Source organism: Oryx dammah, unplaced genomic scaffold, assembly GCF_014754425.2.
Source record: "Oryx dammah isolate SB20612 unplaced genomic scaffold, SCBI_Odam_1.1 HiC_scaffold_2, whole genome shotgun sequence".
Classification (NCBI taxonomy): domain Eukaryota; kingdom Metazoa; phylum Chordata; class Mammalia; order Artiodactyla; family Bovidae; genus Oryx; species Oryx dammah.
In genome coordinates this window covers 20,078,351-20,095,274 of record NW_024070186.1, presented here as the reverse complement: position 1 = coordinate 20,095,274, position 16,924 = coordinate 20,078,351, and the positions used below count along the sequence as shown (strand labels likewise).

The 16,924-nt window shown below is 39.3% G+C and overlaps 1 protein-coding gene across 1 annotated transcript in view; it reads right to left on the bottom strand.

The window, feature by feature from the left end:
* DNAJC13 (DnaJ heat shock protein family (Hsp40) member C13) overlaps positions 1-16,924 on the bottom strand; it is a 155,669-nt gene that overhangs the window by 123,699 nt on the left and 15,046 nt on the right. The window contains exon 2 of the mRNA XM_040232721.1: positions 8,245-8,325. Within this exon, the coding sequence (XP_040088655.1) occupies positions 8,245-8,312 (68 nt within the window). The 5' untranslated portion in view covers positions 8,313-8,325. The remainder of the gene's footprint in view (positions 1-8,244; positions 8,326-16,924) is intronic.

The window sequence follows — 16,924 nt, the reverse complement described above, 5'->3', positions numbered from 1 at the left end:
AACTTCTGTTTAACTGAAATGTATGAATCTTCCTTTTAACAGAAATGACTTGCCAGGTCAAAAAGGAAACTTTGCTCTTTAATGAAAGAAAGTGTTTTTTACTAATGAAGTCTTCTCCTACTTCTTGCTGTTTCCAGAACGAAGATAAAATTTAATTGTGTACAAGTGGGAAAATGACAAGCATAGCAGAAAAGTTACTTTGCCAGCCAACAGGTCTATAATGATGGTTAACAGACCTAAATCATTAAAAAATGAGTAGTAGCTGCAAAGTGAAACATATGAAAACTATTATAAAGGTAACATGAAATAAGTGACATGAATATCCCCAAGGGAAATACCTGGAGAGGTTATCTTTAATTTACGTATACTAAGGAAACCAAGTAAGATGGTAGGTGGTGCAAGAGGGCATCAGAGGGCAGACACACTTAAACCATACTCACAGAAAACTAGTCAATCTAATCACACTAGGACACAGCCTTGTCTAACTCATGAAACCAAGCCATGCCCGTGGGGCAACCCAAGACGGGTTGGTCACGGTGGAGAGGTCTGACAGAATGTGGTCCACTGGAGAAGGGAATAGCAAGCCACTTCAATATTCTTGCCTTGAGAACCCCATGAACAGTATGAAAAGGCAAAATGATAGGATACCAAAAGAGGAATTCCCCAGGTCAGTAGGTGCCCAACACGCTACTGGAGATCAGTGGAGAAATAACTTGAGAAAGAATGAAGGGATGGAGCCAAAGCAAAATCAACACCCAGCTGTGGAGGTGACTGGTGATAGAAGCAAGATCCGATGCTGTAAAGAGCAATATTGCATAGGAACATGGAATGTCAGGTCCATGAATCAAGGCAAATTGGAAGTGGTCAAACAAGAGATGGCAAGAGTGAATGTCGACATTCTAGGAATCAGTGAAATAAAACGGACTGGAATGGGTGAATTTAACTCAGATGACCATTATATCTACTACTGCAGGCAGGAATCCCTCAGAAGAAATGGAGTAGCCATCATGGTCAACAGAACAGTCTGAAATGCAGTACTTGGATGCAATTTCAAAAAACGACAGAATGATCTCTGTTCGTCTCCGAGGCAAACCATTCAATATTACAGTTATCCAAGGCTATGCCCCAACCAGTAACGCTAAAGAAGCTAAAGTTGAATGGTTTTATGAAGACCTACAAGACCTTTTAGAACTAAAACTCAAAAGATATGTTCTTTTCATTATAGGGGACTGGAATGCAAAAGTAGAAAGTCAAGAAACACCTGGAGTAACAGGCAAATTTGGCCTTGGAATGCAGAATGAAGCAGGGCAAAGGCTAATAGAGTTTTGCCAAGAAAATGCACTGGTCATAGAAAAAATTCTCTTCCAACAACACAAGAGAAGACTCTACACATGGACATCACCAGATGGTCAACACCGAAATCAGACTGATTATATTCTATGCAGCCAAAGATGGAGAAGCTCTATACAGTTAGCAAAAACAAGACCAGGAGCTGACTGTGGCTCAGATCATGAACTCCTTATTACCAAATTCAGACTTAAATTGAAGAAAGTATGGAAAACCACTAGACCATTAAGATATGACCTAAATCAAATCCCTTTTGATTCTACAGTGGAAGTGAGAAATAGATTTAAGGGCCTAGATCTGATAGAGTATCTGATGAACTATGGACTGAGGTTCGTGACATTGTACAGGAGACAGGGATCAAGACCATCCCCATGGAAAAGAAATGCAAAAAAGCAAAATGGCTGTCTGAGGAGGCCTTACAAATAGCTGTGAAAAGAAGAGAGGCAAAAAGCAAAGGAGAAAGGAAAGATATAAGCATCTGAATGCAGAGTTCCAGAGAATAGCAAGAGATAAGAAAGCCTTCTTCAGCGATCAATGCAAAGAAACAGAGGGAAAGAACAGAATGGGAAAGACTAGAGATCTCTTCAAGAAAATTACAGATACCAAGGGAAATTTTCATGCAAAGATGGGCTCGATAAAGGACAGAAATAGTCTGGACCTAACAGAAGCAGAAGATATTAAGAAGAGGTGGCAAGAATACACAGAAGAACTGTACAGAAAAGATCTTCACGACCCAGATAATCATGATGGTGTGATCACTAATCTAGAGCCAGACATCCTGGAATGTGAAGTCAAGTGGGCCTTGGAAAGCATCACTACGAACAAAGCTAGTGGACGTGATGGCATTCCAGTTGAGCTGTTTCAAATCCTGAAAGATGAGGCTGTGAAAGTGCTGCACTCAATATGCCAGCAAATTTGGAAAACTCAGCAGTGGCCACAGGACTGGAAAAGGTCAATTTTCATTCCAATTCCAAGGAAAGGCAATGACAAAGAATGCTCAAACTACCGCACAATTGCACTCATCTCACATGCTAGTAAAGTGATGATCAAAAGTCTCCAAGATAGGCTTCAGCAATATGTGAACCGTGAACTTCCAGATGCTCAAGCTGGTTTTAGAAAAGGCAGAGGAACCAGAGATCAAATTGCCAACATCTGCTGGATCATCGAAAATGCAAGAAAGTTCCAGAAAAACATCTACTTCTGCTTTATTGAATATGCCAAAGCCTTTGACTGTGGATCACAATAAATTGTAGAAAATTCTGAAAGAGATGGGAATACCAGACCACTTGACCTGCCTCTTGAGAAACCTACATGCAGGTCAGGAAGCAACAGTTAGAACTGGACATGGAACAACAGACTGGTTCCCAATAGGAAAAGGAGTACGTCAAGGCTGTATATTGTCACCCTGCTTATTTAACTTATATGCAGAGTACATCATGAGAAACACTGGACTGGAAGAAACATAAGCTGGAATCAAGATTGCCAGGAGAAACATCAATAACCTCAGATATGCAGATGACACCACCCTTATGGCAGAAAGTGAAGAGGAGCTAAAAAGCCTCTTGATGAAAGTGAAAGACGAGAGTGAAAAAGTTGGCTTAAAGCTCAACATTCAGAAAACAAAGATCATGGCATCCAGTCCCATCACTTCATGGGAAATAGATGGGGAACCAGTGGAAACAGTGTCAGGCTTTATTTTGGGGGGCTCCAAAATCACTGCAGATGGTGATTGCAGCCATGAAATTAAAAGACGCTTACTCCTTGGAAAGAAAATTATGACCAACCTAGATAGTATATTCAAAAGCAGAGATATTACTTTGCCAACAAGGTCTGTCTAGTCAAGGCTATGGTTTTTCCAGTGGTCATGTATGGATGTGAGAGTTGGACTGTGAAGAAGGCTGAGTGCCAAAGAATTGATGCTTTTGAACTGTGGTGTTGGAGAAGACTCTTGAGAGTCCCTTGGACTGCAAGGAGATCCAACCAGTTCATTCTGAAGGAGATCAGCCCTGGGATTTCTTTGGAGGGAATGATGCTAAAGCTGAAACTCCAGTACTTTGGCCATCTAATGCAATGAGTTGACTCATTGGAAAAGACTCTGATGCTGGGAGGGATTGGGGGCAGGAGGAGAAGGGGACGACAGAGGATGAGATGGCTGGATGGCATCACTGACTTGATGGACTGAGTCTGAGTGAACTCCGGGAGTTGGTGATGGACAGGGAGGCCTGGCGTGCTACGAATCATGGGATTGCAAAGAGTCGGATTCGCCTGAGTGACTGAACTGAAGAGAAAGAAAAATATTTGACCATCTTTACTGTCACTACCAATAATATTTTTCTGAAATGTTGGGGTTAAGATGGAATCTCTTAAAACCGAGGCCCTAAAGCCCCCATATCACACACAAAATTTGTTGTATGCAGATATATGATCTAAACAGAAGGTTCGTATAGCAACTCTAAAACAACAGAGAATTTTCAATGTAAGGACAGTTATTTTTTCATAAGACCAATGAGAAATACTTTAAACTTAGATTAGAATTGGCTACATAAAACTGTTGTTGTTAGTCACTTGGTCGTGTCCAGTTCTTTGCAACCCTATGAACTGTAGCCCACCAGGATCCTCTGTCCATGGAATTTTCCAGGCAAGAATATTGGAGTGGGTTGCCATTCTGTTTTCCAGGGGATCTTCCTGACCCAGGGACTTAACCTGGGTCATCTGCATTGCAGGCAGATTCTTTATCAGCTGAGCAACCAGGGAAGGGCTACATAAAATAGGTAATATAATAAAAGATTCAGTGCCACGTAATAATATATGTAACATAATGAAATAACTATCACTACCTGGGAAATGTAGGACTTTTGAAAGGGAAAGTTAAAGTGTACTTGCTCAGTCATGTCCAACTCTTTGCAACCCCGTGGACCGTAGCCCAGTAGGCTCCACTGTCCGTGGAATTTTCCCAGCCAGAATACTGGAGTAAATTGCCGTTTCCTCTCCAAGGGCTCTTGCTAAACCAGGGATCAAGCTCTTATCTCCTGCATCTCCTGAACTGGCAGGACGACTGGACTGCTTACCACTGAGCCACCTGGGAAGCCCTAGGTATCCACATACAAAAGGATAAAGATGGACCCCTACTACCCACTGTGCACAAAAGCTACCCAAAATCAAAACTATAAAACTCTTAGAAGGAAACAAAGGAATAAATCTTTGAGACCTTGAATTAGGCAATGGCTTACAAAACAAAAAGCTCAAGTGGCAACAGAAAAAAATAGATAAACTCAATTTCATGAAAATTTAAAACTTCATACTTCAAAGCACACCATCAAGAAAATGAAAAGACAAGCCACCAAACAGGAGAAAATATTGGCAAATCGTATCTCTATAAGAGACTTGTATTCACAATACACACGGAACTCATGCAACTCAACAAATAACCCAGTTAAAAATGGGTAAATGATTTGAATAGACATTTCATGATATATATACACAAATGGCAAGTTCAGTTCAGTTCAGTTCAGTCGCTCAGTCATGTCCGACTCCTTGCGACCCCATGAATTGCAGCACGCCAGGCCTCCCTGTCCATCACCAATTCCCAGAGTTCACTCAGACTCATGTCGTCCATCGAGTCAGTGATGCCATCCAGCCATCTCATCCTCTGTTGTCCCCTTCTCCTCCTGCCCCCAATCCCTCCCAGCATCAGAGTCTTTTCTAATGAGTCAGTTCTTCGCATGAGTTGACCAAAGTACTGGAGTTTCAGCTTTAGCATCCTTCCTTCCAAAGAAATCTCAGGTTTGATCTCCTTCAGAATGGACTGGTTGGATCTCCTTGCAGTCTAAGGGACTCTCAAGAGTCTTCTCCAACACCACAGTTCAAAAGCATCAATTCTTTGGCACTCAGCCTTCTTCACAGTCCAACTCTCACATCCATACATGACCACTGGAAAAACCATAGCCTTGACTAGACAGACCTTAGACAGCAAAGTAACGTCTCTGCTTTTGAATATGCTATCTAGGTTGGTCATAACTTTTCTTCCAAGTAGTAAGCGTCTTTTAATTTCATGGCTGCAATCATCATCTGCAGTGATTCTGGAGCCCAAAATAATAAAGTCTGACACTGTTTCCCCACCTATTTCCCATGAAATGATGGGACCAGATGGGCTTCAGCAATACATGAACCGTGAACTTCCTGATGTTCAAGCTGGTTTTAGAAAAGGCAGAGGAACCAGAGATCAAATTGCCAACATCCACTCGATCATGGAAAAAGCAAGAGAGTTCCAGAAATACATCTACTTCTGCTTTATTGACTATGGCAAAGCCTTTGACTATGTGGATTACAATAAACTGTGGAAAATTCTGAAAGAGATGGGAATACCAGACCACCTGACCTGACTCTTGAGAAATCTGTATGCAGGTCAGGAAGCAACAGTTAGAACTGGACATGGAACAACAGACTGGTTCCCAACAGGAAAAGGAGTACGTCAAGGCTGTATATTGTCACCCTGCTTATTTAACTTCTATGCAGAGTACATCATGAGAAACCCTGGGCTGGAAGAAGTACAAGCTGGAATCAAGATTGCTGGGAGAAATATCAATAATCTCAGATATGGAGATGACACCATGCTTGTGGCAGAAAGTGAAGAGGAACTAAAAAGCCTCTCGATGAAAGTGAAAGTGGAGAGTGAAAAAGTTGGCTTAAAGCTCAACATTCAGAAAACGAAGATCATGACACAAATGGCAAATAAGCATGAAAAGATACTCAACATCTTAGTCATCAGGGAAACGCAAATCAAAACCACAATGAGATACCATTTCATACCCACTAGGATGCCTAAAATAAAAAGACAGACAATAACAACTGTTGGCTAAGATGTAGAGAAAGTGGAATCCTCATACACTGATGGTAGGATTATAAAATGCTGCAGCTACTTGGAAAACAGTTTGCCTGTTCCTCAAAAAGTTAAACACAGAGTTACCATATACTTCCATATTAACTCCATACACCATCAATTCCACTCCTAGGTACATACTCAAGAGAACTGGAAATAGATTCACCAGTAAATTTGTATGTGAACATTTATGGTAGTGCTATTCTATTCATAACAGTAAAAAAGTAGAAACAATATAAATGTCCATCAACACAAAATGTGGCATACCCATACAATACATTTAACAATAAAAAGAAATGAAGTAATGACACATACTACAACATGGATAAACCTTGATAACATGTTAAGTGAAAGAAGACAGTCATGAAAGATTACATATTGGATGAATCCATTTATATGAGATGTCCTAAATATGCAAATACAGAAACAGAAAATAGATTAGAGGCTGCCAGATGCAGGGAATAAGAGAAGGGAGGGTAGGAACTGCTAATATTTTTAAAGGAGTACTCTTGAGAGGTGAGGAAATTGTTCTAAAAAGAGTTGTGATGGTTCACAACTCTACAAATATACTAAAAACCACTGAATTGTACACTTTAAAAAGTTTTATGTTACATAAATTTTATCATTAAAGCTGTTATAAAAACAAAACAAATTTAAAGGTGTGAATTAGAGGGAAGGAATTGTGCTTACAGCACAGAAATAGTTCTGCTCCTAATAATTACAAAGAAGGAAAGGGAAAAAGGAAAAAAAAGACTGTCTTAAGTCATAGTTACCACTAAGAACGTTAAAAAATTTTTTTCCAGATGATCACAATTACAACAAGCTCACAAAGCAAAAAGTATTTATAGTTGTTTTGTTCTTTAGAATTCAACAGAATGCTATAATTGCATTTAAAAGACAAAAGTTATATTACGATGATTAGAACAATCTAAAATTTGAGAAAAAAATAAAGATCATTTAAATATACAACATTTTTTAAGGCTTACTGAAATAACTAAAGAGAGTCATACTACTCTGGATATGCCAATATTCTAACTTTGCTTAATGAAATTAACTGAAGAAAAAATTTCAAGACAAGTATTTCTACAAGGATAACAATTAAGTAACTCATACAACTGAGCTTCTAAAAGGAAACAAAATTAAACACTCAAATTTTTCAAAATTAGTTAGCTCATTAATGCAAACCAGAAACACTACGGAATTCAGATGTTGCACCATTCTAAGAAGTAACAACACTATTACCTAAAAATTGGAAAGTTAAGAGTAAGAACTACACCACTCTCTCTCCTCATCTTCCAAGGCGTGGGGGATGGGAATTAAGAAGTAAAGTTACTGGCTTTGTGCACATGTCAAGTTTTTATCTTAGTCTGAGGCCTGATTTGGAATAATGTGGTCACCTATTTGTTAAAGTGTGGCATACTCATTTTACTTATTACTACTACTCAAAATGACAACAGACTAAACTTTTTTGTAATGATCAAAAAGTGCCATTCATTGAATACTGAATGTATTTAAGGTATATTTTAAAACCTTCACACACTCCATTATCAATTCATTTAATCCTTATATCAATCAGAGGGCTAGGAAATACCATCTATTTTACAGCAGGAAACAGGAAACATTTACACCTCAGTCTGGCCAGGCAAGCTATTGAAAAATGTCATCAACCCCTCCCAAGGAAAAGATCAAAACCAATTTTTAAATTTCATTACAGGTTAAAAGAAAAAATACGAAATGCACTATTGGCATATTTTCTTTGACTGTCAAATGGATGTGAAAATGTATTGATAACACGTAGGCTCATCTCTAGGTGATAAAGTTGTGAAGTGAAAACTCCACTACTACAAAAACTCATCCTTAAGTGACTGCAGTCAAGACTATGGATAATCTGTTTATTTTCCTTTTAATTCTTATCCAAATTCCTTCCAAAAACAGAGAAAACCAGACATATCAAAAGAAAAAGTAATTTTTAAAATACTTTACAGAAGAACAGAAAAGTAAAACCAACAAATACTTACTTCCCTCTCCATGAATGTTTTGTTGTGTAGAAACATGCTAAATCCTTATTTTCCTTAATAATGTTCATTTTGTGCTGAATCCTGAAAGATAAAAATATGGGTAAATTTTGTAATAGTGCTAACCTTAAGAGTTTTTCCTGAATCCCACCCCCATCATATTTTCATAGACTGCCATATGGTACTGATTTTAAGACACCCACTTTTTATACAAGACCATAAGGATGGTCTGTTCACCTCTCTATCAGAGAGCCTTTAGCACGCTATATTGTCACAGCTCTTTTCCACTACGCTGAGTCTGAGGACAAGAATTGCCCTCGTATCAACATCCCAAGAATAGAGAATCTAGTAAAAAGTGTTAAAGTAAATGAATCTTTAAATCTCACACTGCCAAACAATATTTTAACACATGACTGTCAAGTGTCAAACCAACTCTGAAAGGTTTCGTCTAGCTGCTAAGTGCTGGCCATCCTGTTGTCACTGTCACTTTAAAGGGAACTTAATATAAATAAGGTTTAACTAGAACAATATTCTCATTATAAAAGTAATTTAGTAAAAGTTAAAATGTTGGTCACTCAGTCATGTCCAGCACTTTCAGACCCCATGGACTGTAGCCCACCAGGCTCCTCTGCCCACGGAATTCTCCAGGCAAGAATACTGGAGTGGGTTGCCATTCCCTTCTCCAGGGGATCTTCCCAACCCAGGGACTGAACCTAGATCTCCTGCATTGCAGGCAGATTCTTGACTGTCTGAGCCACCAAGGAAGCCCAAAAGTAATTTAAGTACGTAGTAAAAACATTTTTAATGTTCATAAAGTAACTCATCTTTCATCCTAGCATCGAAAAATACTAACTTTCCTTCTTCCAGCTAGGAAAAAAAATGTTTTTAAACAAAATTGAGACTGTCATTTATACCACTTAGCTTGTTTTCACAGAATATTAACTTTTTTCCAAGGAATTAAATATTCTTTGAGAAAAAGATTTTTAAGTCACAAGAACAATGTTACTCAAAGTGTAGCTATAAACATCAAGTGCAGAAATTAAGTGTTCAGAAATGTTTGTTACAGTTTGGTTAGTGAACTCTCTGATTAAACAGGATATAGAACAGTTGAGGATTGCTGACTTGTATGATAAATCACACATGGTATGAGCTTCCTAACAGCCACAGGAAGAGGGACAATGCTACGTGCAATATTTCACAATTAGTTTGTTGACCGTAACCCTGAAGTGTATAAAATCCAGCATCCATTTAGCTCACGAAAAAATTTCAGTTTATCTAACTTTACACAACTAATTGTATAAACTGGCTACTAATGAAAGATTAATGATAAATTCTGAAAATATTACATCATTTGCTTCATACTGAATATGATAATTTTACTTCTTTTGTCACTCGGGTACTACTTCCTATCCTTAAAATTAGAAATACACTCTAAAAAATATTGTAAAATACATAGTGTCAATAATGCAAACTGAATGGTTAGAATTATGGCTTGCTTAGCTTTCTTCACATCTTTATACGTCTAAACTTTTTTAATCAACAAGTATTCTTTCCATAAATAGAATAAAACTATTTTCATTCAAAAACATTTTTATAACAGCTTTTTGAGACAATTCACATACCTTAAAATTCACCTCTTTAGAAAGTGTGCAATTCAGAGGTTTTGGTATGTTCACAGAGTTCTACAACGAATACACTATTTTTATCATTCCAACAAGAAACCCTGCTGGCAGCCACTCCCCAGTCCCCCTCACACCCACTCCTGGCAACCATCTACTTTCTGTCACTATGGACCTATTATGGAATCTCATATAAATAGAATCATAAAATGCATTGTCTTTGTGACTGGCTTCTTTCACTGAGCGTAACAAGCAAAAACATTTTCAAAGTTTATCCATGTTGTGGCATGCATCCGTTTCCTATTGTATAGAAACACCACATTTTGTATAACTATTCATCAATTGCTGGACATATGTGTTGTTTCCATGCATGCATGCTAAGTTGCTGCTAAGAGGTACTCCCAAATAAGGTTTTGTCAAACCTTCTGGAAAAACATCAATTCATGCTCTGAGGAATAATAAGAGAACCACAAGTAATAGCAAATTTAGAGAAACCTTTATTGTCACCGGAGAGAAATTTCTCTTAACAGTCAATGACATCTTCCTACTAGTATGCATAGACAGCTAAATATAGACCTGTCAGCTGGTGCGCTGTTCTGTTTTTTTCTAGACCGTGTATGTGAAATGACACAGGCAGCCAACCAAGAATTATTAAACCAGCAAACATTATCCCTGCCTTCTGAGTCATATGTAGTAAATGATATTGCTGGAAAGAAACTTAAGAGAAGATCTCTGAAAATGTGCCAAAAAAGGTGAAAAATTATAGGCCTACAGATGGTATTTTCCCCTCATATACAGTAACTGAAGATTGGGAAAAAGAAAAAAAAGGAGGACAGAAAAGGTAAATGGCTGATACTGAAGACTGGAGTTTGGATTCTGAGTTCACAATATAAGATGGGAATGACTGACTGAACTCTGGCCTATCTAGGAGAAACTGACAAGAAAGAAAATGTGTTTGAGTGAAGACTGGCTGATACCATCAAGGGACTGTGAAAGGAAAATGAGAGAAAAATATAAAAATTTAAAATGACAGTCACAAAGAACTTAGGACACGATCTAATCAATCTGTAGGAAGTCTGGGGGAAAATAATCTAGTAACAACAAAGCATACTGAAGAATTAAAAAAATAAACCTAAAGAATGATGTTATCACTGATTTGGGGGGACAAGTAACTCAAACGAATCTTTTAGGAGGGGAATTAAGAAGGCTTATCTACAACTTTTTGGAGACTTATGAATTCAGGGGTGATAAAAGCACTAGATGCCCGAAAGTTCCTAGGTTAGGATAGATAAAAGGGATAAAGGAAGAGAAGATATAACACATTAATATAAAATATAAAACTGAAGACACACAAATGGTCCACAGGTATATGAAAAGATGTTCTATGTCATTATCAGGGAGATGCAACTCAAACTGAAAACTACAAGATACTGCCTCACACCTGTTAGGATGGCTATTATCAAAAAAATAAAAGACAAGTTCTGGCAAGCATGTAAAGAAACTTGAACCTTGGTACATTGTTGATGAGAATGTAAAATGGTGTGTTATGGAAAACAGTATGGAAGTTGCTCAAAAAATTAAAAAATAGAATTATTAGGGAATTCCATGGTTGCCTAGTGGTTAGGACTTGGTGCTTTTGTTAGGGATAAAATACCGACTGACCCCACCCACCCTGGCCAGGCTCTCTAGTAACCATCTGCATGAGTTATTTTACCACAGGAGGTCCTGGTAAGGAACACGGAACAAATAAGCCACCGTCAACCAGAAGAGTTCGGGAAAGGTCAAAAGACGACACCACGTGCCCATTTACCTCCCAGAATCCCTCTCGCTAGCATCCATCTTGTCTGAGCAATGTGGTGCACCACCAGGAAGGACTCTGAGTCAAAATGATTGGCCAAAGACAACCCAGAAACTAGTCCCATCAGTTAGTTTTTATGTTAAAACCCGAGACTGCAAGCCATGTGGCAGAGCAGTTCTCCTGGGTTCCCTTACTCTGCTGCTCTCCAGCCGGTGCCTTCTTCCAATAGTCTCTTGATTTGTCAGCACGTCTCCTCGGACAATTCTTTTCCTAGTGTTAGACAAGAGCCCAATCTTGGGGCCCTGGAAGGGGCTACACTTTCACTATCGTGGGCCCAGGTTCAATGCCTCATCAGAGAACTAGGATTCTGCCAGGTGCATGTGGCCAAAAAAAATAGAATTATCACATGATCTAGAAATCAAACTTTTGAGTATTTATCCAAAAGAACTGAAACTTGGACCTCTAATGAAGGAGGAAACAGAACAGGCTCTATCTCGAAAGCAGGACTCCATCTTGGGCCAAACTGTGGACTTTGAGCTATATGCCCAGTATCTATGGAAACATACCAACTGGAAAACCAGGCCCCCAGAAGGAAGAGCCCTGGGGCTCTCTGTTGCCTAAAAGAATACCCTAATTATCTGTGTAACCAAATAGAATCATACATTCTATTATGTTTATTGGGGTATGACCACAGGCCTATTGATAATTGTCCATTGTTAACTACCTAGGCTTAAGGCATATGAATCACGGGTTAACTTTGATTGTATCTTTCTTTTTCCTTTGTTCAGACTAGTTTCAGGGAATTTGGGAAGGCGGGTTTGGACACATACACTTAGGGTATATAAGGTTTTCACAAAAACTGGTCCGGGTCCTTGGCTATGAGGAGACTCTGCCTTGGGCCTGCCAGTGTAATAAACTGCATTCCACTATCTGCATTGTCCCTCTGAGTGAGTTTGTTTAGCGGAAGGCGAGGCTACAACACTCAGAGATGACAAAACCATATTCACTGCAGTATTATTTATAAAACTGAAGATGTCTAAACACCCTGAACAGATGGATGGATTAAGAAAATGTGGTATACACAATATTATTCAGTCTTAAAAAAGAAGGATATCCTACAATCTTCAATAATATCAGTGAAATTTAAAAATATTATGCTAAGTGAAATAAGCCAGGCACAGAATGCCACTTCCATGAATTATCTACAATAGTTCAACTCAGAGAAGGTAGAATGGTAGTTGCCAGTGACTGGGCTGGAGGGGAAATGGGGAGTTGCTAATTAATGGGTATAAAGTTTCAGTTATGCAAGATGAGTAAGTTCTAGAGTTTGTTTTATAGCACTGTGCCTAAATAGTGAACAATAATGTATACTTAAAATCTGTTAAGAGGGGAGATCTTATGTTAAGTGTTTTCCAGTTCAGTTCAGTTGAGTCGCTCAGTCGTGTCCGACTCTTTGCGACCCCATGAATCGCAGCACACCAGGCATCCCTGTCCATCACCATCTCCCGGAATTCACTCAGACTCACGTCCATCGAGTCCATGATGCCATCCAGCCATCTCATCCTGGGTCGTCCCCTTCTCCTCCTGCCCCCAATCTCTCCCAGTATCAGAGTCTTTTCCAACGAGTCAACTCTTCTCATGAGGTGGCCAAAGTACCAGAGCTTCAGCTTCAGCATCATTCCTTCCAAAGAAATCCCAGGGTTGATCTCCTTCAGAATGGACTGGTTGGATCTCCTTGCAGTCCAAGGGACCCTCAAGAGTCTTCTCCAACACCATAGTTCAAACCCATCAATTCTTCAGCGCTCAGCCTTCTTCACAGTCCAATTCTCACATCCATACATGACTACTGGAAAAACCATAGCCTTGACTAGACAGACCTTCGTTGGCAAAGTAATGTCTCTGCTTCTGAATATGCTATCTAGGTTGGTCATAACTTTTCTTCCAAGGAGTAAGCGTCTTTCAATTTCATGGCTGCAGTCACCATCTGCAGTGATTTTGGAGCCCCCAAAAATAAAAGTTTGACACTTTTTGTACTGTTTCCCCATCTATTTCCCATGAAGTGATAGGACCAGATGGAATGATCTTTGCTTTCTGAATGTTGAGCTTTAAGCCAACTTTTTCACTCTCCTCTTTAACTTTCATCAAGAGGCTTTTTAGCTCCTCTTCATTTTCTGCCATAAGGGTGGTGTCATCTGCATATCTGAGGTTATTGATATTTCTCTCGGCATCTTGATTCCAGCTTATGTTTCTTCCAGTCCAGCGTTTCTCATGATGCACTCTGCATAGAAGTTAAATAAGCAGGCTGACAATATACAGCCTTGACGTACTCCTTTTCCTATTTGGAACCAGTCTGTTGTTCCATGTCCAGTTCTAACTGTTGCTTCCTTACCTGCATACCAGTTTCTCAAGAGGCAGGTTAGGTGGTCTGGTATTCCCATCTCTTTCAGAATTTTCCACAGTTTATTGTGATCCACACAGTCAAATGCTTTGGCATAGTCAATAAAGCAGAAATAGATGTTTTTTCTGGAACTCTCTTGCTTTTTCCATGAACCAGCAGATGTTGGCAATTTGATCTCTGGTTCCTCTGCCTTTTCTAAAACCAGCTTGAACATCAGGGAGTTCACGGTTCATGTATTGCTGAAGTCTGGCTTGCAGAATTTTGAGCATCACTTTACTAGCATTTGAGATGAGTGCAACTGTGCAGTAGTTTGAGCATTCTTTGGCATTGCCTTTCTTTGGAATTGGAATGAAAACTGACCTTTCCCAGTCCTGTGGCCACTGCTGAGTTTTCCAAATTTGCTGGCATATTGAGTGCAGCATTTTCACAGCATCATCTTTCAGGATTTGAAACAGCTCAACTGGAATGCCATCACCTCCACCAGCTTTGTTCGTAGTGATGCTTTCTAAGGCCCACTTGACTTCACATTCCAAGATGTCTGGCTCTAGATGAGTGATCACATCATCATGATTATCTGGGTCGTGAAGATCTTTTCTGTACAGTTCTTCTGTGTATTCTTGCCACCTTTTCTTAATATCTTCTGCTTCTGTTAGGTCCAGACCATTTCTGTCCTTTATCGAGCCCATCCTTGCATGAAATGTTCCCTTGGTATCTCTAATTTTCTTGAAGAGATCTCTAGTCTTTCCCATTCTGTTGTTTTCCTCTATTTCTTTGCATTGATTGCTGAAGAAGACTTTCTTATTTCTTCTTGCTATTCCTTGGAACTCTGTATTCAGATGTTTCGCCTCTCTTCTTTTCACAGCTATTTGTAAGGCTTCCCCAGACAGCCATTTTGCTTTTTTGCATTTCTTTTCCATGGGGATGGTCATGATCCCTGTCTCCTGTACAATATCACGAACCTCAGTCCATAGTTCATCAGATACTCTATCTATCCGATCTAGGCCCTTAAATCTATTTCTCACTTCCACTGTATAATCATAAGGGATTTGATTTAGGTCATACCTGAATGGTCTAGCACTTTTCCCTACTTTCTTCAATTTGAGTCTGAATTTTGTAATAAGGAGTTCATGATCTGAGCCACAGTCAGCTCCTGGTCTTGTTTTTGTTGACTGTATAGAGCTTCTCCAACTTTGGCTCCAAAGAATATAATCGATCTGATTTCGGCGTTGACCATCTGGTGATGTCCATGTGTAGAGTCTTCTCTTGTGTTGTTGGAAGAGGGTGTTTGCTATGACCAGTGCATTTTCTTGGCAAAACTCTATTAGTCTTTGCCCTGCTTCATTCCACATTCCAAGGCCAAGTTTGCCTGTTACTCCAGGTGTTTCTTGACTTCCTACCTCCCCAAAATTAATTTTAAAAATTCAGAAAGTAAAACACTACCTTGGTCTGTCAGAAAAAAATACTGTATCCCTGATGCAGATTACAATGCTAACAAAAATTATAATGTAGTGTTAAAGGCTTCTCTGGACTTCAGGAGAAGTGCCCGTGGCCAAAATCAGCACACCTGACAATTTATGTCTCATGTTTTAGGAAACAACAAGTGATACTGCTATTCTGCATCCAATCCTGAACAACAGTCCAAAAAAGGTGAAGGCTAGTAAAATGGAAGCACGCTTTACAGAAGAAAACCACTCCTCAATCTGAAAAGCTCACCTTCAGTCATGTTATGTTTAGATAAGGATACACTGGAGAGATAAGGAAGGGAAGAAATACTTACCTAAGTAGCCAAGTCAACCCCAGAAATGACAGGTTAATTCAAAGCTCTTATCAGTGCCTATACACCTGAATTAAGATAATGCTTTTCTATTTTAAATCCTGAAATTGGTGAGGGAAGGTGCCCCTGATCAAAAAATTTATTACATGCCTTGAAATTATGCAACAAGTAGGTTTTATTAGGGCTTCCCAGATGGCCTAGTGGTAAAGAACCCACCTGCCAATGCAGGAGACTTTACAGACATGGGTTCAATCCCTGGGTAGGGAAGATCCCCTGGAGGGCACGGCAACACACTCCAGTAGTCCTGCCTGGAGAATCCCATGGACAGAGGAGCCTGGCAGACCACAGTCCACGGGGTCTCAAAAAGTCAGACAAGACTGAAACGACTAAGCATCCAGCACAGGGTTTACTAAGTACTCATCATGTGTTAATGACGACACACAGCATTTACAACCTTACGTATCTCACTGTCTCCATAACAACTAAGATACAGGTATGATGATCCTCATTTTATTGACAAGAAAACTGAGAATTAGAAAAATGAAATCACTTCTCTAATTTAACAACTATTAAATGGCTGGACCAAGCTTTTGAACTCAAACTGCTTAACCCCACACTCAAACTAAACTATAATAGTAATACCTTCCCTCAGGTTTAGAAAATCAATGGGGAACTCCCTGGTGGTCCAGGGTTAGGACTTCCTGCTTGCACTGCAGGGGGCATGGGTTCACTCCCTGGTCCACTCCCTGGTGGGGGAACTAACATCCCACATGCAATGCAGCCAAAAACAAACAAAATTCTCTTTTAAATTTAGAAAATAAAAATAAATTTATTCTGACCATGTAATTACAGGCTTATTGACAGCACATTCCTAGATTTCGAACTGTTTCAATTATTATCTTCATTTGGAAATGTGATTAAGCACCTGCTGCAAACAACTTTGAAACTCACAGTTTTAAGCAGTGAGACAAATTACCATAATCAACACAAGGCAAAAGACATACAACAAAGAGGATGTCTCCAGGGTTGAAATACTCTACCATGTAAAAATAAATATTTTAAATGTTTCCATCCATAGATAAGCTTGGGCTTCC